A 22,055-nucleotide genomic window follows, 5' to 3' on the forward strand; every position below is an offset into this window, starting at 1 on the left:
GAATTACAGTGCTAAGAGAGAATAAGCATTTCGGGTGTAAACAAAAGAAAGCGTGCTTTGAACATTCAAGCCTTTGTGAATATCCGTCTTGTAGCCGTTGCCCTAGGAAACAACATTTATCCAGAGAAACAGCTGTTAAAGTAGCTGCATGGCAAACTAGCATACGGAAAATGTACATGCGTTTTATTTTGATCCATTATTACCAACATCTGACTGGATGTTGTTGACGAGGATTGTCACACATCTCCTACCAACAATAGACTGAAACCCTATGGTCTAGCAGTTAAGATCAGAAAACGAAGCGATGCAGTTTAGTAATAGCTCTTTTGATGTGTGTGCGTGCACGTCCGTCTGTGTGTGTGTGTGTGTGTGTGTGTGTGTGTGTGTGTGTGTGTGTGTGTGTGTTACACATACAAACACATACAGACCGGGAACACTGTCATTTTAAGATTTCTTTGCTATTCAAAAATAGTAGATATACAAGCTTGTATATCTATTTTTTGAAAAATTTTGAAAACTTTGTGCAAATCTTTGAATATATGTTTTAAGACGAACATGTTTTACTCCGATCTGTGCTTCTGGGGGTCCCTGGAACAACACATTTTGAGATGGGGGTCCGCAGCCAAATACATATCATTTTGAGTGGCCCTTGACACTGATTATAGCAAGGATTTAGAAGACATGTAGAATTCCCAGAAGCAAAGATTTGAGTTACAAATGTTTGCTTTAAGATTAATATATATTCAAAGATTTGCAAACATGTTCACGATTTTTCAAAAATAGCAGATCTACACTCTGTGCCGCGCTAAGGGCTTGTATACAGTATCTGCTATTTTTTAATAGCCAAACAAATCTAAAAATGACATCCCGGTCTTAATGGGTTAAACAACTTACAGGCAAACATATACATGTACATTTGAATTATGAGAGTCACACCAGCGAGTGAAAAATACACTCCACTTCTAGATTACACAGGCATTCCCTATAGTCATTTCAAAAGCTTGCTGGAAGGAAGGTTATAGAAAAGGTACGGTTAAGGGCACTGCCTGCTCTCGCAATACATTTGTCTGTTGTAGAAATTGGGGACACGGCTTCAATATTTACACCAGCTCTGGAAACTTAACTCCAAGTCACCTCTCACCTGTAGAAGCAGCTGTATCTGTAAACCTATTCATCATGAGGTTGAATTACAACATGACAAATCTCTCTCTCTAGCTCTCTCTCTCCCCCCCCCCCCCCCCCACTCTCTCTCCGTACATGTGGTTGCAGATAGAATTCACCACCGGGGCCACATGTTCCATCCCCGCTCTTTAGCCAAAGTCATTTGTGCCGTTGTCAAAAGTGATGAATGGGTTATGGGGCACCATATGAGAGAGAGACCAGTGAATTTTGTATAATATATTAACCCTTTAAGGCCGGCGGGAACGCATCTGTGTAATTTTCCGTTTTTTTTTGGCTATTAAAAAAAATAGCGGATATACAAGCTCTTAACGAGGCACCGATTGCCGCGCTATTAGCTTGTAGATCTGCTTTTTTTTTATCTTTCATGTTTTTGGAAATCTTTGAATATTTACTTTTGTAAAATATTTTGTAAAATTTGTAAAATATTTTGTAAATTTTGTAAAATATTTTGTAAATTTTGTAAAATATTTTGTAAAATTTGTCAAATATTTTGTAAAATTTGTCAAATATGTTGTTCCAGGGACCTCTCCAGAAGCAAAGATTTGAGTTACAAATGTTCACTTTAAAAAAAAAATATATATATATTCAAAGATTTGCACACATTTTCACGATTTTTTAAAAACAGCAGATATACAAGCTCATAGTGCTATGAGCTTGTATATCTGCTATTTTTGAATAGCCCAAAGAAATCTTAAAATGACACGGAGATGCCTTCCCGGTCTTAATGGGTTAAATGGGTGTGGGAGGCTGAACATTAAGGAAGCAGGGGAACAGAGCTAGAAAAGTGGGCTGTCAATGCCTGCGACAGTGCGCTGTAGGCGGGGGACCTCTGTCACATGCGGTTTGCGTCCCCGTGTCACTTCTCAACTGACACCCCCGTCTTCATTTCCCCTCAGAAATCTCAGCCGTCAGTCCTGTAGAGCGTAAAGGAAGGCAGCTAGACTATAGAACAGTGGTTTTCAACCCTTTTCATATCAAGGTTTATTATTTATTCGGCATTTGAGCCACGCACGCACCACCATTTGATGAGATTTAGCCTCTCGGACCCAAAACGTAGAATATTTTGTTGTCGTTGGATACGATTTTGTCCACAATGCCATGCTGTATTGATGTGGTAGTAATAGGAGAGATGACAGGCAAGTGTTGATAAACAAAAATAGCAATTCTTCTACATTCTCCAATTGTGTAGACTTCTTGTAAATTAAGTGATGCAGATGTTTAACAATAATTTAACTCTTAAGAGTGGTTTCATTTTACACTCTCAAGAGTTAAAGATATATAAGGGTCCATTTGGTTACCAACTCTCCATCATCATATGATCATCATGATCACAATACCTCTCTATACTTATTTATAGTCTTGTATTTAAACATTTTTTTAACACATTGATCGAACTGCAGATCCTTAATTCCTTTTCACAGCAACTCAACAAACTTACCCCTTTCACAGATACACAATGTTGTTTGGTATTTGTACTTGCCCATGTCGTTTCGAACATGCCTGTGTTTCTAAGTTCATATTGGGTCTCAGAAGAGATCAACGCTGGAGCAGCTCGGGACTGTTTAAGCCTTTTGTTATTTAGGTGCAAGTACAAAAAGTGACTAGTTAGTCACTCTCTTCTGCATCTGTTCAGATTGGGTCTATTTGATCTCAAACAGCTTCTGAAGACGGTATGGAAGTAGATTATTATTATTGTCTACTGTCTGTAACACCTGAGGCATTCACGCCTTGTGATTCAAATGTTACGTGGGCATGGAAAAAGAGGACCAAGGGGGTGAAAGAGGAAGAACAGCAAACCTAGCAGTACCACGTGGATGATTTATAATATTTTATGCGTTGACTTTCATAAAGACAAGTACAATCACGGTGATGTATTGCAAGCTACTGCCACGTTTATCATAACTGATGATCGGGTATTTTTCAATACGTCCGCTCTTAGAGTGTGACAGTACACATACTCAAGCCTGATTTAATGTGTCAGTGACAAAAAATAACCTATTTTGAATTGAAAATGGTCCGTGGCCACATCAACGTGCCGTGTCAAGGTGACACATGGATGGTGGTGAAGACGGGAGCTGCAGATAATGAAAGATGTATATGCATTGCCCACACTAGATTATTTGTTTTGCGACCATAGCTGAATGGGTAGAGATAGGCTGACTGTGAAACAAAAAGGTTCCTGGTTTGCGCCCCGGCTGTGTGTAGAACTGAAGTGTCCCTGGGCAAGACACTTAATCCATTAAGACCGGGAACGCATCTGTGTCATTTTAAGATTTTTTTGGCTATTCAAAAAGAGTGCCGCGCTATGAGCTTGTAGATCTGCTATTTTTTGAAAATTCGTGAAAACGTGTGCAAATCTTTGAATATATGTTTAAAGGTATCATGACATTCATTTTCACTTTTTTTATTTTCAATGTTTTATTTGGGGTTTTATAGCCTGCTGCAACCCTCCTGATTTCGTGTATAAAGGGGCGGGTGTAAAGAGCCGGCGAGAAACTGCGGCTGATCCCATTGGTTCACCGATCTGTCCGTCAACCCCCGCCCCGTTAACACAACATTACGAGCGACGCCCACTGCACTCTGGTTGGTTGGGAAGTGAAACACTTCCTCATACCCAGTACGGGCTATCGTTGGGCCAGGCTTTTATTTTTTAGCAAAACTAAGCAATAAAAGCCTGGAGATCGAGGCTAGGGGTTTTATGACCTCAATTACACCCAAAAAAACTGAACTTAAAACATTCAGTGGATTTTCTGTGGTCTGGGGTTTTCTGAATAATTAGGCTGAAAAGTAATCTGAGCTTGGCCCTTCGACAGTGAGGTCACTGTCGAATAATCCCGCCCACTCTCCTCCTCGCCCCTCCCCTCCCCTATCCTTTCCTTTGGGGGGGGCGGAGCAGAGGCGATGATTGACAGGCAAAATCCCTCACCAGCGACACCCGCAGGCAAAGATTTATTTTTTCATTGCAGTTGAAAAGGCTTTAGAAATGTGAGAGAAAAACACCTGCCATTGATCACTGGAATGGAATTTTCACTTAAAACTTTTTGTACACTTTTGAAGGACCAGGACAAAGACTTTGAATGTGGTGTAAAAGTGAATGTCATTAAACCTTTAAAGCGAACATTTTTAACTCAAATCTTTGCTGCTGGGGGGTCCCTGGAACAACATATTTTGAGATGGGGGTCCGCGGTCAAATACATCATCATTTTGGGGGTCCTTGACATGGAAAAGTTGGAGCACCACTGATAGCAACATACGGTTAGGATTTAGAAATCATTTTGTATTTGGTATTTGCCAGGAATTAATTAATTCGTCCGTCTACCGTCCTCTTGCCAGCGAAAACGGCGATTTTACTGTACATGAAAAACCATGGAATATTCTCCGTGACCTCCTTCCTCACGGAGATCGGCATGGGGATCCGGTATTAAGGGGGGAGAAAAATGGCTGGTCGCGATCCTCCATTCCAGAGCTATGGCCGGTTGAATGTGGCTTGTTTCTTGAAAAACAACAAAAAGCCGGGAAAAATAGACTTTTATAAATCCTTTAACATGAAAGGTGCCTAGATTTTTTTTTTTTTTGTGATCACGTGATTTCTGGGTGTATACTCTTCTTCGGTGGTTTTTACGATTCTACCGGACCCCCGTGAGTGTAATGAGCCGATCACCGTGAGGACGGCGGTCACGGACAATAGTCCGTGATTTTTCGAAGCTACAGTAAAGTCGCCGCTTTCGCTGGCAAGAGGACCGGAGACGGATGAATGAATGAATGAATTCCTGGCAGTGAAAGAGCTAACACAAAAACATCACTGTCCGTTAAGAGCATGAATTAAATCATTGTAATTGTGTATGGTTTTTACACCGCTCACCTTGAAGAATGACGTCCTCTCAGCAGCAGGAAGTCCTACTTGGAATAGAAATCTTAATGAAAAGGTGGTCTGTGACTCATATGCTCTGAATGGGGGGGGGGGGGGGGTAGAAGGAGATCTGACGGCCTTAGCTGGTCTTTCATGTGGTTTTCTTGCTATTCATCACCATGGTTTGATTCTTTGTTCACTAATTGGCCAAGGAAATGCGCGCACACACACACACACACACACACACACAGACGCGCACACACGCACACACACACACAGACGCGCACATGCGCCTGTGCACATTCGCGGACACACACACACACACACACACACACACACACACACACACACACACACACACACACACACAGGTTCAGCATTCCCACTCGGAAATTCATTCTTTCAAAATCATGCAATGACCTCCACCATGCCTTGTGTGTGTGTGTGTGTGTGTGTGAGTGGGTGGATGGGTGTGGGGTACTTACTTGCATATGGTGTGTTTTGTGTTGGATAAATGAATCCTTACTATCCCGGACATGATTACAGCTAACTATCACCTCTTGCTCTTGATATAATCCATCATAAAACCAAAGAGAGAAATGTCGGTTTGTTATGGTTGTTAGAAGTGTTGAGATGATGCGTGCCATAATATGCAGTACATTGTAATTCTTTGGTTTTAGCAACGCTTACCGGCAGAGCTCTAAGGATTGTGTGGTCAGTCCATCCTTCTGTCCGTCCACTACTTTGATGGTGGACACAAAAATATCTATTTGCCCGATTGCCATCGAATTTTCTGTTTCCTGAACCCCAGAGGATGATCATGAAGCCTACTTAATTGTCTCTTAATTGCATATTATGTGCATCTCTATGAACCTTTCAGATTGTGGTAACTGCTGCTTTTGCCCTACGGAGCAGCATGGTCTCAATGGTCTGCTAGCAGGGTGTTAGTCTTATTGGGTTTTTTTAAGCACCTCCTCATGTCTTGATTTGTTGTTGTCTCCCCTATAGAACGCAAGAAGATTACGCTGAGTGTCGGGAACAAGTCAGCCTACAAGAAAATCTACAACGTTGTCGGATACCTGAGAGGAAAGAACAATCCAGGTAAAGTATGAACGTTTGTTCAAATCTTGTCCTCGAAATACATCTCCCTTTTGTTCTTCTATCATCGTACAGCAGCCCACGGGAGACGTCCACGCTTGGACAAAATGAATTTGTTAGACTTGATAAGAGCAAGAAAAGAAAAAAACATCCGGAGGGTGTTTAAATTATTTGCATTTCCTCAAACAAATGCAATAAGTCATGTCAATGGTTTAAACTAGGGAACTGATGAACCTTGCCATTTGGGTATATTATTATTATTATTTTTTTACATTAACCACTTGAACCATAGCATCCCTTTTTTGAGGAGAACTTAAGCCAAAAATCACTCGCAGCGTTTTGAGCTTGTAGATCGGCAATTTTTTGGCAAAGAGGTAGGTGTAGAGGGGAAAAGAAGATCAGACCAAGTAAAACAAAAAGTTGTATCTGAAACACAATTTTATACAATATAGAGGGGGTCCCTGCTTCATCTCTCTCTCAGCTATAGGGGGTCCTTGGGAGTGAGGAACAGCAGGGTACAAGACACATGCTGCGAGTGCAAACACAGGGATAAAGGCAAGCTGTAATCACAGTTGACAAGTTCCTCTCCGACTCCTCACTTGATTGGACCGAATCAATTTCAAAATGTGATCAGGGATACTGTCTGTTCTTTGGGGACCAGCGGCTATATTAACAAGGCTGCCCTATAGAAAATAACAAACAAGTTATATAAAGTATATAAAACAAGAAAACACTAAAATGAACTGATGAATAAATGACAAACACAATATATACAGTACTGGGTACAAAACCATGACAATGAAACTTAAGCAAAAAAATAAATAAAATGTACAGTAAACACTGGGTATTGGTAAAACACAATATACAAGTGTGTGTGTGTGTGTGTGTGTGTGTGTGTGTGTGGTGGTAGCCAGGGGATAGAGGACTGAGGAGCTGGTGGCCCTGGGTGCTGAAACAGCATTTTATTGCCTTGGGTGACAAACGGCCGGCTTTAAACAATGTCTCCTGCTGTCCTCGTACACTCCAGCCCTTCACCTCCCTCTCTTCCTCCTTCGCCTTCCCCTCTTCAGTCGCTTTTTTTCCCCCGACTGGATGTCCGTCTGCCTCGCTCTGTCTGCCTTATCGGTCTCTTTCTCTCTATCCCCATATAGTCTCTTCTATTATATTTTTCTCTTCAATATTTCTCGCACGCACGCGACTAAGTAAATTTACTCAAGTACTGTACTTAAGTACAATTTTGAGGCGTCGCAACACCTTGTGAAAAGTACTTTTACTCAAGTAACATTTTGAACACAGGCTTTTTACTTGTAACAGAGTATTTTTATATTGTGGTATTACTGCTTTTACTTAAGTAAAATATCTGAGTACTTCTTCCACCACTGCACGCACACACACACACACACACACACACACACACACACACACACACACACACACACACACACACACACACACACACACACACACACACACACACACACACACACACACACACACACACACACACTCAGGCAGGCACAGTCCCGTGTCACGTCTGGTTGCTTAGAAACGTATTATGTGCCTTTTAATATCGGCCCCGCTCCTCCCCGCCCTGTCCTCTTTTAATCGTCTCTTCTCTCTCTCTCTCTCCCTTTCTCTCTCTCTGCAGAGGATGTTCCTTTATCTTGTCCTCGATTCCCCTCTCCCTTCCCTCTGTGTCTCTCTCTCATCCTCCTCCTCCTCCTCCGTTTCTTGGCCAACATTACTCTGTTGGGGGATGCGTGGCTATACCTGTCCTGTCCAAACGCTGGTGGAAAATTACCATGCTGATTTACAGTGCGATATTAGGCAGCCATAATGGGCCACTAAAGCAGATAATATGAGCTACAAATCTCCAGGAAGAGCCGGAGCCTTAACCCGTTCAGTCCGGGCACGCATCTGTGTCATTTTAAGATTTCTTTGGGCTATTCAAAAATAGCAGATCTACAAGCTCGTAGCGCGGCACCGAGTGCCGCGCCATGAGCTTGTAGATATGCATTTTTTTTTTAAACGTGAAAATGTGTGCGATCTTTGAATTATCTTTTTTTTTCAAGATTAATTTTTGGGGCTTTTATGCCCCTAATGATAGGACAGTAGACCGACAGGAAATGGGGAGAGAGATGGGGGAGTGACACGCAGCAAAGGTTCGTCGGGATCGGGACTCGAACCCACAACACGCCGTCAGACTGGCATTGCAACCTAGGGTGCCTGGACCGCCACACCGCGCACGGCCCAGGCCATATATATGTTTTTTCAAAGCGAACATTTGTAAAATATTGTGTTCCAGGGACCCCCGGAAGCAAAGATTTGAGTTATAAATATTCGCTTAAAAAAATGTATATTCAAATATTATCAAAAATGTTCAAGATTTTTTTTAAATCTACAAGCTCATAGCACGGCACCGAGTGCCGCGCTATGAGCTTGTAGATCTGCTATTTTTTTTAATAGCCAAAGAAATTGACTGACACAGTATGCGTTCCCGGATTGAAAGGGTTAACTGCTTTTTGGCATTTGATCATATGTCTGCTCCGCTCTCATTCTTCCTCCAGCCCACGCTGTCCGGAACGAACACACATTCACGAGGGTTTTTTATGAAAACGGCGTGGTCACCAGCTGTGGAGTCATGTCATTGCAAACACACATGGATTTGAGTATTATACAGTATAGATCTAACTGTGCGAAAATGGTGGTATTTTTATCAATACCATCTAATAATAAAACAATGGTTTAACGTGCTGTACAAGCAAAGATGTTCAAGACGAGACAAATACTGCTTTAATGCACTCTTGGGAGGGAGGGAGGGAGGGAGGGGTGTGGGTGTTTTGTAGCCTGGAAACCAGACAAATCTGCTAGTGCAAAAGAAAAACAATTGCCCTCTGCAAATTTGGTCTGGCCCCGCTCGGTTGTGATTGGATTTCTCTGACCCCGAAGTTGTGGGGCACCAATCAGGGCCCAGTATGCAAATATGGGCGGATTTATCATCATTTTTTGTTTTTTTTTTTCACACAGAGATTCCAGGCTAATGTCTATGCAGTGATATTAGTCTGGCCATGCCAGGCTCGGTGTTTTGACCAAACCTTGGTCTCACAACCAGGGTTGTCATGACCATGCTGAGTCATGACCAAGCTAGTCTGCCTTAGCCTCACGTGGCCAGACAATATCGCTGCTATGCCGAGGGCATTTTCGTCTGGAACCAGGCTAAGTCTGCCTAACCACCTGCTTCAGTCCCACCTCCGTATTTGTGTAAATAAATATGAAGAAACTTGAACCAATAACCCTCTTTTCAACCTTTTCCCTTTTCCAGATCGCTATGTCTTGGTTGGCAGTCGTCATGACAGCGACCAGGGAGGCGCGGCCTCGGCCATCATGACTCAGCTTATCGCCACCATGACGGAGCAGACCAAGCGAGGCTGGGCACCGGATCGTACCACGGTGTTCTGCTCCTGGGGGGGTTCAGCCTTAGGGAACATTGGATCCTATGAATGGGGAGAGGTGAGGCCAAGAACATACATAAAAAGAAGCATGGTGCGGGTCTTTGTTTTATTCATGAAGTGGATTTATTGGCAGGGTATACACGACTATGCTTAGACCAATGGTTCCCAACCTTTTATGGATTGTTGCCATAGAAGATGCATATGAAACTAGTTGTAAAGTTAGTAACTTTCTTTCCAACCCTCCACCACAAACTCTAGCGTTTGTCATTATTGGGAAACCATTATTGGAAAAACAGACACAAAGCGGCTGTTATTGAGAGCAGCGGGTCTGCTAGCGAGAAATAACAGACTGCAGAATGCTGTGATTGACAAATAAGAATTGAGTGTTGTTCAACAAAGCCATATAATGATCTGTAACGTGTGTGTGTGTGTGTGTGTGTGTGTGTGTGTGTGTGTGTGTGTGTGTGTGTGTGTGTGTGTGTGTGTGTGTGTGTGTCACCATTGAGTAGACCTACAGTACTGCACATATAAACGGAGCTGCTACCTTTGAACACATTTTAAATCTGAGGCTTTTTTTGTATTCTATTTAAATAGTTTTGAGAAAAAAATGCTATTTGTCCCAAAGTGACTGCCAAAGATTGCTGCTATTTGTCTCAAAAAGCTTTATACCCTGTATATATAACATATAACAACAGTATATCCCGACACAATGTGACATAGCTGTTTACACAATACTGTACCCCCTCCAACTATATCCTTCCCCCATTTTCAACAGTTTTTATTATTTTGACACTTGCTTTGGCAATGTAAACATATGTTTTCTCATGCCAATAAAGCTCCTTGAAATGGAAAATTGAAATTGTGTGTGTGTGTGCGTGCTTGCGTGTGTGTGTGTGTTTCCCCCAGGATAACAGTGTTGTCCTGCAGAGCAGTGCAGTGGCCTATGTCAGTCTGAATTCTCCTGTCAGAGGGACAGAGACCCTCAGAGCTACAGCGTCCCCTGCTCTCCTGCAACTCACTTCAGATATACAGAAGGTAAATAGTATTACTGCTACTACTACTCGCCCAGTACACCATAACAGGCTTGAGGCTTCACACACACACACACACACACACACACACACACACACACACACACACACACACACACACACACACACACACACACACACACACACACACACACACAGAAGGAAACAGTAAGGGAGGGAGAGTGTGAATGGAGAAAGACTTTTTAACTTTTGATGAGCTTTAAATGTGTTGCTGTCACAGAGGGACATTCAGTAGGCTAAATAAATCCACTCGCACAGTAAAAAATTTACCCAAATGGTCCCGTAAATTCCACAGTGTTAATTTAGTGTGCATGCTCACACACTGGGACTTCTACTCTTATCTTCTTCTTCTTCTTTCACTCTCTTATTATTATTATTATTATAAAAAATATTACTTATTTTTCATCCACCTCTTTTTAGCTGCGACCAAGTAGCTATAGTATCAGTGAGACATTTTCAAGCTCTGCCATGATCAGTGTTCGGTATCGTTACTTTGGCCATGATACATGGATGTCCCTGCAATGTCCTGATTGGAAATGTATAATGTACCTCCTAACTCACACACGCCACCTCCACACCCTCAACTAGATGCCATACTTTTTTTTACACTACTCTGTTGCATAAGGTAAGTCTTTAAGACAACATTCATATAGTTTGCAACATTGTAACACGATGGCTGCCTCCAAGAATTTCTTCAGGGGCAAAACAATTATAACTTAACCAAAGAACTAAAACGCACGTATGGCTAATGGCAGCCGTCAGCTTGCCGAGGTACTGTAAACAAAACAATAATTCTGGAGTTTTGTTTTGCCAACAAAAATATTTTTTTTTTTCATAAAAATGTTATGAATAATATAGATAGATAGCATTTAAAGGTAAACCTGTATATTGTCTCTGTCGGGTGGAAACCAACCAATGTCCAAAATGTGTCTTTTCAGGATTCAAACCAAAAAAATAGCTTAAGTATCAGATCTACAAGCTCAAAACGCGGCGCTTGCAGATCTGCTACTTTTGATGCTTTTGTGTGACGCTGTAGTATGATAGGGCGTTCATTTTCGAAATAACACAAAAAGTTTGAATATGGAGAAGACCTTGCCCTACAGCAACGATTAATTGATTGATTGATTGATTGATTGATTGATTGATTGATTGATTGATTGATTGATTGAATACTTACCCATTAAGACCTGAGGCCGATTCTACAAAATGTCTTCTAAATCTTAACTGTTTTTAGAAAAAAACGTATGTTTCTATATCAGTGGTGCTCAAACCTTTTCATGTCAAGGACCCCCAAAAAAAATTTATTTGGCCGCCGACCCCATCTCAAAATATGTTATTCCAGGGTCCCCCCAGAAGCAAAGACTTTAGTAACAAAAAATCGCTTTAAAACAATATATATTCAAAGATTTGCACACATTTTCATAATTTTAAAAAAAATAGCAGATCTACAAGCTCGTAGCGCGGCACTCGGTGCCGCGCTATGAGCTTGTATATCTGCTATTTTTGAATAGCCAAAGTGTCAAATAATGCTTTTTAGCTCAAATCAAAAAGTGACACAGATGCGTTCCAGGTCTCAATGGGTTAATTAACAAGCACAGGAAAGTACAGTTCAATACAAGGTCTGCTAAGAGGATTTTAAACCCAAGAAAGCACTATGGCTGGTTTCCATTGGGGTCCTTTGTACTCAATTTAGCGACATACGATATACTCTACTACTGTGTTTCAGGATGATGCATTTTCATGCTACACTCTCAGACAGGTAGCGGAGGTCAGGTAGCACAGTGGAATGACACTTTATTCACTGGCACCCCAATAAACTAATTAATTAGCTGCAATGGCCCCGGTTCACCTGTGACATTCAGCAGTAATAAACCCACAGACAGCCTTTGATACGCTTGGGTAACCCTCAAGCCTAATTTGTTCTCTGTTGTGTGTGCCAATGTCGCGTGCTGAAAAATTGCCGTTCTGCTAGCTCCCAACGTGCTTATAATATAAATTAATTACTATTACTAACAAGGAAGACAGGGTGAGAGGAAAACTTTTGAAAATTGATGTCCATTAATGAAAACTGTCATTTCTCACTGAGGGTAAAGAATATTAACACAAATTAAACACAAATATAGCATAACCACATGATCATGCCAAGGTTATTATATTTAACTAAAACGAATGAAATAATAAAAGCTGTGTGAAGATAGAAATACCATTTTAGGTATTTTAGTTATAGTTATACTTTAAAAACAAAAACAAAAAAACAGGGTGAAACACAAGTGAAACTGTGTTGTGTGTTAAAAAAAACATACAAAAACGAATAAAAAATAAACTAAAACACAACCTTAAAGGACAACATCTTGCAAATCCACTTAAAAAACGAATTAAAACTAAACTGAATTTTTAAACAAAAAGAAAAGAAATTAAAGAAATACTAATTCATTGAAAAAGTTAAAAAATATAATAACCTTGGCTCTTGCACGCACTCGTGCTCATACATAAAATATGCACACAACCACACTCGTAGTTCAAACATAATACATGTCAGCACTGCATCTGCCACAAAACCAGAGCAAAAACTATATCAATAGTGGGGATAGAAAGAAATTCTAGAGAGAGAGAGAGAGAGAGAGAGAGGAAAAGAATGAAGTAAGGAGTAAGGAGAATGACTGAGGAATGGTGCAAAGACGGGACACCAAAGATTATTCTGATCAATGTATGGAGCTGAATGGTACATAATGCACAGTAAAATACTCTGTTTTAATTTAGCCCTGAGAGAGTACACTCTCTGAGTTCAATGTCCAAACTTCAGTATCACAGTATTTATTATAAGTGCGTCCCTACGCAAGTGTGTTCTTACGTCTCTGTATTTCCGTCAGTTAATGCCAAGTCGGTTTGTTGTTATCTCATTACTGTGGTCAATCCCTTTTTCCTCCTATCCTTTCCACTGTCTTTTGTTCAGTGGTGTAAAGTAACTAAGTACAATTTTGAGGTATTTTTTTACTTTACTGGAGTATTTCCAATTTTCTGTACTTTTATTCTACTTATTCTAAAACTTTAGTTACTTTAGTTTGTAGATTTTGATTATTATTACAAAACACACTAACCACTTCAGCCCTATATTTGGCCATTTGAAAATAGCCGATCTACAAGCTCACAATTGTGAGCTTGTAGATCTGCTATTTTCAAAAGATTTTTATACATTTGAAAACTTGAAATGGGACATTCTGCATAATGACTACTTTTACTTTTGGTACTTTAAGTGCATTTTGTTGCCAATACGTTTGTACTTTTACTCAAGTACATTTTGAATTCCGGACTTTTACTTAGAGTATTTCTATATTGCGGCATTGATACTTTTACTTAAGTAAAAAAAATGTAGTACTTTTCCCACCACTGTCTTTTGTTGTATACCTGTCTCTCCCTATGGTTTTCTTTCAGGTTGCGCTCCCACCCCACACGCACACACACACACACACACACACACACACACACACACACACACACACACACACACACACACACACACACACACACACACACACACACACACACACACACACACACACACACACACACACACACACACACGCGCACCGTTCCCTGTCTATATACTGCAATCGCCCCTTCCGCTTCTCTCTCTATATTCACCCCGTCTGTGTCCAGAGCCACAGCAATCGCAATTTACTCATCCTCTCCTCCCCTGTCCTATTTTGTCTCGTCTCTCCTCCTGGTACCTAATTGTCCATTCGGTGGCATGCACACCCGCGTCTCCTGTGCTCTCTCTCTCCTATCGCTCTATTCATCATCTCAAACAGCGCTCTGAGCAGCCCTATAGGTGCGTTTCCCCACCTCCCCAATATTTAGAAACAGGTCTAAGCGCGTCATTAACCCCTTCAAACCGGGAACGCAACCGTGTGTAACCACTTTATCCATTATTTTATACGTTGGATATTTAAAAAAATAGCAGATCTACAAGCTCATAGCGCGGCACCGAGTGCCGTGCTATGAGCTTGTAGATCTGCTATTTTTGGAAAAATCGGGAAAATGTGTGCGAATCTTTGAATATATATATTTTTAAAACGAACATTTTTAACTCAAATATTTGCTTCTGGGGGGTCCCTGGAACTAAATAGATGGGGGTACGCGTCGAAATACATATCATTTTGGGGGTCCTTGACATGAAAAAGTTTGGCAATGGCAACCACTGATATATAGCGACATATCATATATAGTTTTCAAAAAACATTTGGGATTTAGAAGACATTTGTAAAATATGTATTCATAGATTTGCAAAAAAAATCACGATATTATTTTTTTTTTGCAGATCTACAAGCTCATAGCGAGCTTGTAGATCTGCTATTTTTTTTTAATAGCCAAAGAAATCTTAAAAATGACACAGATGCGTTCCCGGCCTTAAAGGGTTAATCATGTTTGCACAACAGCGGTAATGCTTCCTACTTATCTTACTTCGCAGAGGCCTGTCTTCAAAGGCGAGATGCCGCCTCGCTGATGGTTTTGGAATGGGTGCTTGGGAACCAATTATAATGCAAACAGATACCTCTTTGGGGGATTTGCAGAGGGAGGGCACGAGGGAGGAAGGAGAGGAAATGGCGGTGGGGAGGCTGGGATGGAAAGAGAGAGAGAGAGAGTGGGACAGCGGGAGAAAAAGGGTAACGGGGGACAAAAAAAAGTGGAAGGGGAAAGGAGAGTTGAAGAGAGGGGGGTAGCTGGGACAAATTGGGAAATTATATGTGTGGGTGGGTGGGTGGGATAGAGAAAGAAACAACCGGAACTACTTGTTTCTCAAAATTTGTCATGTCAAGGACCCTCAAAATGATATGTATTTGATCGCGGACCCCCATCTCAAATATTTTGTTCCCGGGACCCCCAGGAACAAAGATTTGAGTTACAAATGTTCGCATAAAATATATTCAAAGGTTTGCACACATTTTCACGATTAAAAAAAAATAGCAGATCTACAAGCTCATAGCGCGGCACTCGGTGCCGTGCTATGAGCTTGTATATCTGCTATTTTTTGATTAGCCAAAGTATAAAAGGTTAAAGTGAATAAAATTATTGTGACGCTGTATTAACACATTTTGCTGGGGACCCCCTGGAACCCCCCCAAGGACCCCTGGGGGTCCCCAGACCCCACTTTGAGAACCAATGACTTAAGACACAACAATTGCAGAGGCACGCATGGCTTAATTGGCCTTTTTTTTCCACAGATGGGTGTGTATGTGGGTGTGTATGTGGGGGTGGATGCTTCTAGAAACAAGTGTTTGGCAGTGGACAGCTCATTGTTGGACTGAAAAAAGGACCATGGTTGCCTCATCCCTCATCTGTACTTTCTCTCTGAAATAGCCATTGACTTGTGTGTGTGTGTGTGTGTGTGTGTGTGTGTGTGTGTGTGTGTGTGTGTGTGTGTGTGTGTGTGTGTGAGTGAGAGAGAGAGATGTGAGAGAGAGAATGCATGCATACTCTATGTGTTTGTGTGTGCTTTGTGAGGTTCATCAACTACTGTGGTGTTTTAACTCATTAAGACCGGGGAAAACATCTGTGACTTTGGATTTTAACCACTTTAACCATTATCTAAAAAAAAAATCAGATATACAAGCTCATAGCACTCGGCACTCAGTGCCGCGCTATGAGCTTGTAGATCTTAATTTTTTTTTTAAATCATGAAAATTTGTGCAACTCTTTGAATAAATATTATTTCAAGCGAACATTTTTAACTCAAATCTTTGCTTCTTGGGATTCTACAATGTCTTCTAATGTCTTCTAAATCCTAACATTTTTTATTTTATTTTTTTACTGTTTTGCTATAATCAGTGGTTCTCAAACTTTTTCATGTCAAGGACCTCCAAAATTATATATATTTGGTTGCGGACCCCAATCTCAAAATATGTTGTTCCAGGGACCCCCCCAGAAGCAAAGATTTGAGTAAAAAAAATCGCTTTAAAAAACATATATATTCAAAGATTTGCACACATTGTCACGATTTTTTCAAAAAATAGCCAAAGGGAAAAAAAAGAGACAGATGCTTTCCCGGTCTTAGCGGGTTAAACCCCTCGAGTGCTGCGTTGTGGGCCCAGTTGTTTGTTATGCACTCAACGGCTTGAGTCCCTTATGCTATAGGCTCTTAGTCATTGTGACATGATCCATTACTGCCTATGGTGTGTTTCTCATAGACGCTTTGAGCCCAGGAGAGAGTCTGGCATGTGTGTTCCATTGAAACCCTGTTTATCGTCGTGGCAATTTGCTAAGTTAGTGTATAGTCGTGCATCCTCATCCGTCTGGAGGATGTGGAAGTTATTGTTGTTATGGTGGGACTTTACTTTTTGGGTCATGGTAATCATTTCTTGTTCTTTGAGTCGTGTGTGTTGTTGTTGCTTGGGTCGTACTGTTAAAGATAAAGATAAAGATGCTGTTAAAGATGCTACACATAGTGTTGTCTTGTAATTAGAGCCAGAACGATTTATTGGTCTGGGTCACTTTTTTGAAAGTATCGGCAATTATACAAGCCGACGTGTCCCAATTTCTCAACCTGCGCGTCCCTATTTTGGGGATGTCATTATTATACAGTAGGGGAACATTTTCAAAAGTTGTTGAAAAAAATAATTAAACTTGAATCAGATAAAAGTTTTTATATGTTTTTTTAAAAACTACATTTTTGTCCCATTTCTCACCCACTGTCGATGCCTAAGCTTGTAATCCTGGGCGCTACTCTCCCTCTGCCAGCCTGGGGAGAGCCCCGAACTGAGCTCATGCTTCCTTCAATGCATGAGGAGTGAGCAGGCCGCTGCTTATCACCTGACAGGGGGGAGTTTCCCTGGTAGGACGTATAGCGCGTGGAAGGAACACGTTATTCCAACCAGTTCCTTTCCCCTCCATCAGCAAAAAAATCTTGAAGAGGGCGTCAACAAGTGTCATTTGGAGCGGCGGACATCTTGGTGGGAGATAAACAGGTTGACTTAACATTGACCCCCACCAGTATGTCTGCAGCTACTATGCCACGCCCCCCCGTGGTGACGACACGTTGCCAAGCACTATAGAGACCAGGATTCCTGCATGTTTTTTGTGAGGGTACCTATACCCTAGGCCTAGGGGACATGGGGGGGGGGTGGAACAACCCCACCTAGTGTATGGGCACTGATGGCGCCCACAGCGTCCCTCAAAGTTTTTATAATTGATTAGAATTTACTTTGCCGTCTTTGACAAAATATTATTCAATTAAGCCATTAAGACCGGGAGCACATCATGTGTCATTTTAAGATTTATTTGGCTGTTAAAAAATAGCAGATCTACAAGCTCATAGCGCGGCATCAAGTGCCGCGCTATGAGCTTGTAGATCTGCAATTTTTAAAAAAAATGAAAATGTGTCAAATCTTTCGAAGCGAACATTTTTAACTCAAATCTTTGCTTCCCTGGAACAAAAAATGTTGAGATGGGGGTCCGCGGCCAAGTACATAATTGTGGGGGTCCTTTAGAACCACTGATATAGAAACATACGTTTTTCAAAAATCTGTAGAATTTAGAAGACATTTGTAGAATCCCCAGAAGAAAAGTTTGTCACAAATGTGTGTCACAAAAAAGATTTGCACAAATTGTAAAAAAAAATAATCAAAAATAGCAGATCTACAAGCTCATAGGTGCCGCGCTATGAGCTTGTAGATCTGCTATTTTTGAAAAGCCAATGAAATCTTAAAATGACACAGATACTTTTCCCGGTCCAAATGGGTCAACACCAGATCTGACTTGAGAAGGCTTTAGAGAAGATTGTACAACGATTATCACTTTGGAAGCTGAACAACGATTTCGAGGCATCTGCAATTCTGATCTAACATACTGTATTTTGTTAGCTCCCAGAATAGTGACTGTGCTGGCTGAATATTGATGTGTCACCTCTGCTGTGAAACAGCTGGACAGCAGATGTTTTTTCTCAAAATAGTCTGCATACAGCGTAGTGCGTCACATAGCAAGAGCTCCGCTGAAACGGAAACGCTATTGCAGTTTACTTTTAAATGACAACATCCATTCAATATTAACGGGCTGAAGAATGATGTTGTTGTAAATGTATTCTCTAGATCTTTGAATAGATAATTTTTTTTATTGCAATGAAATTGCCTGCCGTCATTAGTTAAGTTGCTTGTATCTCATTCCATTTCAAGTGTCTATTTTTGAAAATGAAAAACTTCTGCACTGTGCTTCACTCAGACGTATAAGTGTTGAAAGTGATAATATCAATATAGTTCCATTTCTTCACGGTTGACATTGAGATTAAATATGATCATCAATCTACACTTAATTTAGCACTTCATTTACAAATGTTTTCACTGACTGATTGAGATATTTCTGCCCTTTGGAGTGATTGGCTTTAATTCTATGTGAAACGATTGTTTGATTGCATTTAGACAAAATGTCTCAATTGAAGGCTTATTACAGTAAAGTAAATACTCACTATTGATGCGTTCCAGTATGTGAATTATCGTTATGAATTTATATTATTTTAAACACGTCCTAGAAGCTGGACCGTGTATAAAACGTTGTAGGATGTTTAATTTTTTACAGTGGATTCATCTACTCCTCCGTTCCATTCAGTACCAGGAACAGCGCAGCACGGCCCTATGCAAATAGCCTTACGATTCTACATGTCTCCTAAATCTCAACAGTTTTCTGAAAAACATGTTTCTATATCAGTGGTGCTCAATCTTTTTCATGTCAAGGACCCCCAAAATTACATGTTTTTGGCCGCGGACCCACATCAAAATATTTTGTTCCAGGGACCCCCAGAAGCAAAGATTTGAGTTAAAAATGTTCGCTTTAAAAATATATATATTCAGAAGATTTGCACGCATTTTCACGATTTTTCAAAAATAGCAGATCTACAAGCTCGTAGCGCGGCACTCGGTGCCGCGCTATGAGCTTGTATATCTGCTATTTTTGAATAGCCCAAAGTGTAAAATAATGCTTTTTAGCTCAAATCTAAAAATGACACAGTTCCAGGTCTTAGTATCTGTCCATGGTCCTGGTCCATTCAGTACCAAGGCCAGCGCTGCACGGCCCTATTCAAATAGCTTTACCCTGCCCACCACCGCAGACTAGGTTACGATGCGGCGCGTTGTGAGCTTGTAGATCTGCTATTTTCAAAGCAGTTTTATACATTTTAGACGTAATGATAACTCAAGTACATTTTAATTACCGGACTTTAACTTGTAACGGAGTATTTCTGCAATGCAGTATTTGCGAACGCAGCGGAAGGAGGCGCGCCGAAGGAGCTTACTATGACACCGTGCTCGGGTTGTGTGTCTCTCTGCGTCTCTGTGTGCAGTATTGTGTGCACTCACTGCACTGCCTGTGTGCAGCCAAGTAAATGTCCAATATAGACGTACCATACATCAAATGAAAGGTCTTTGAAAACTGAACACACCTGTCAAGGTTGCGTTTAAGCCTTCCCCCGGAAGCCACGCCCCGGAGAAGGCTCCTAAAAACTCCCCATTGAAACCCCATGTTAAATGAAAAGTGCCCGAATCGCTCCGAAACTACCCTAAGTGGGGGTCTACGAACAAATACTTCGGGCTCGGCTTTTGCCTCCGCCCCCCGGAAGTGGGTGAAACAGGCACTTCAAACACTTTGTTGAATTGTTCAAAAACATTCAAAGTTTTTTTTTGTGAATTTGTATTTTTCAAAGATGCTCCTTTTAACGCAATTTTTTTTGTATATATTTTCTTATATATTTTTTTATTGGTTACTTTTTTTTAAATATTTTTTTTTCATTATATATATATTTTTTTGCGTTCGCTTCCCGCGTTCGCGAGTCTTACTTGTGATACTTTTACTTGAGTAAAACATTTGAGTATTTTTTCCACCACTGCATCTCTGTGATACTTCTATCTTGGGAGTCATATCTTTGTGTTTTTTGTTATTTTTCTATAGGGTAAAATACAACTTAAACTGGGGGGCAGACATTAAAACGGTCTCTGTAAAGCCCCCTCTTGCCTCTTTGTGATGCCAGGTGTTCATCGTGAGCAGCGTTAAAGCGATCCAACATTCAAACACAGGGAAGATCACACAGCAGGAAACATTCATCGCACATCAGGCATCTATAGGTGACTCCAACATGAGACGTGACAACACATCACAACGAACACTTAACATCATAATAACGTTGACATTACAACATTATACATCAGCGTTGAAGATAAACGCCCCTCACGTTTGAGAGCATTACACACACGCACGCGCGCGCGCACACACACACACACACACACACACACACACACACACACACACACACACACACACACACACACACACACACATATATATAAATAGACCTTTTCAGCTGCTGTTTTAGGAGGCCTCTGATGAGGAAAATTAAGTGTTCTAAGAATGTTAACTTTTTTGTACTTTTCTAGGTTGGTTAATGCAGTGGTTTTCAACCTTTTTCATATCAAGGTCCATTATTTGTTTGGCATTTGAGCCACGGACCACCGCTTGATGAGATTTAGACTCTCTCAGACCCAAGACTTAAAATATCGTGTTGTCGTTGGATGAGATTTTGTCCACAATTCCATGCTGTATTAATGTTGGTACCAATAGGAGAGATAACAGGCAAATGTTGATCAAAATAACAATTATTCAGTTAAGTAATGCACTTGTCTAACGAATTTTACTCTTGAGAGTGTAAAATGAAACCAAATGGACCCGTAATGGTCCATTTGGTTTCATTTTATACTCTCAAGAGTTAAAGATCTAATAAGGGTCCATTTTGTTACCAACTCTACATCATTTAGCTGGGGACCACCTGGAACCCCCTCAAGGACCACTGGTGGACCCCGAACCACTGGGTTAATGCACTATTGGGAATGTTATACTGTTCATGTTCGTTGTTAGCCTGAGTAAATACATCTCATTTTAGTTTTCGCTCAATAAGAGGGACGGTTGTTCTGCGATTGGCTGGTTTGTTGTTAGTTGAATGAGCATCCCTCCAGTCACCCTGGAGGGATGATTGCTCTGTGATTGGCTAGTCCGTTTTTTTAGGCCTACCGGCTGGCCAATGATACTCTGCATCCCATAGCCTGGAGGGACCATTGCACTGTGATTGACTTGTTTGTTCTTAGGCCAACGCTGTAACTTGTTATGATTCTTTAACCTCAGCGACAGCTATCCAAATGTCTTTATGAACAACTATGTGTTAAATAATATATGTTTTGTTGTCAAATTAACATTTGTATAATGTGATAAATGTGATGCCGCTCAAACAATGAGGAAATGTACATTGCTTCAAATGTATAGCTATAGTGCCCCCCTAAGGCCAATCAGTGTGATTTTAAGATATCAAACTCCAGTGGCTTGATCTGGGTTCCAGTATATAGGTTGTGTGCAGTATGCTGTACAGAGCCGTACTCACCCCTTCCCAATGGA

At 40.9% G+C, this 22,055-nt stretch overlaps 1 protein-coding gene across 2 annotated transcripts in view; it reads left to right on the forward strand.

Moving 5' to 3' along the window:
- naaladl2 (N-acetylated alpha-linked acidic dipeptidase like 2) overlaps positions 1 to 22,055 on the forward strand; it is a 482,128-nt gene that overhangs the window by 302,916 nt on the left and 157,157 nt on the right. For both annotated transcript variants that reach the window (XM_080429707.1, XM_080429708.1), the window contains exons 10-12: positions 6,041 to 6,133; positions 9,453 to 9,640; positions 10,489 to 10,617. In XM_080429707.1, the coding sequence (XP_080285833.1) occupies positions 6,041 to 6,133; positions 9,453 to 9,640; positions 10,489 to 10,617 (410 nt within the window). The remainder of the gene's footprint in view (positions 1 to 6,040; positions 6,134 to 9,452; positions 9,641 to 10,488; positions 10,618 to 22,055) is intronic.

This window comes from Gymnoscopelus braueri, assembly GCF_963280865.1.
Source record: "Gymnoscopelus braueri genome assembly, chromosome: 6".
NCBI lineage: Eukaryota > Metazoa > Chordata > Actinopteri > Myctophiformes > Myctophidae > Gymnoscopelus > Gymnoscopelus braueri.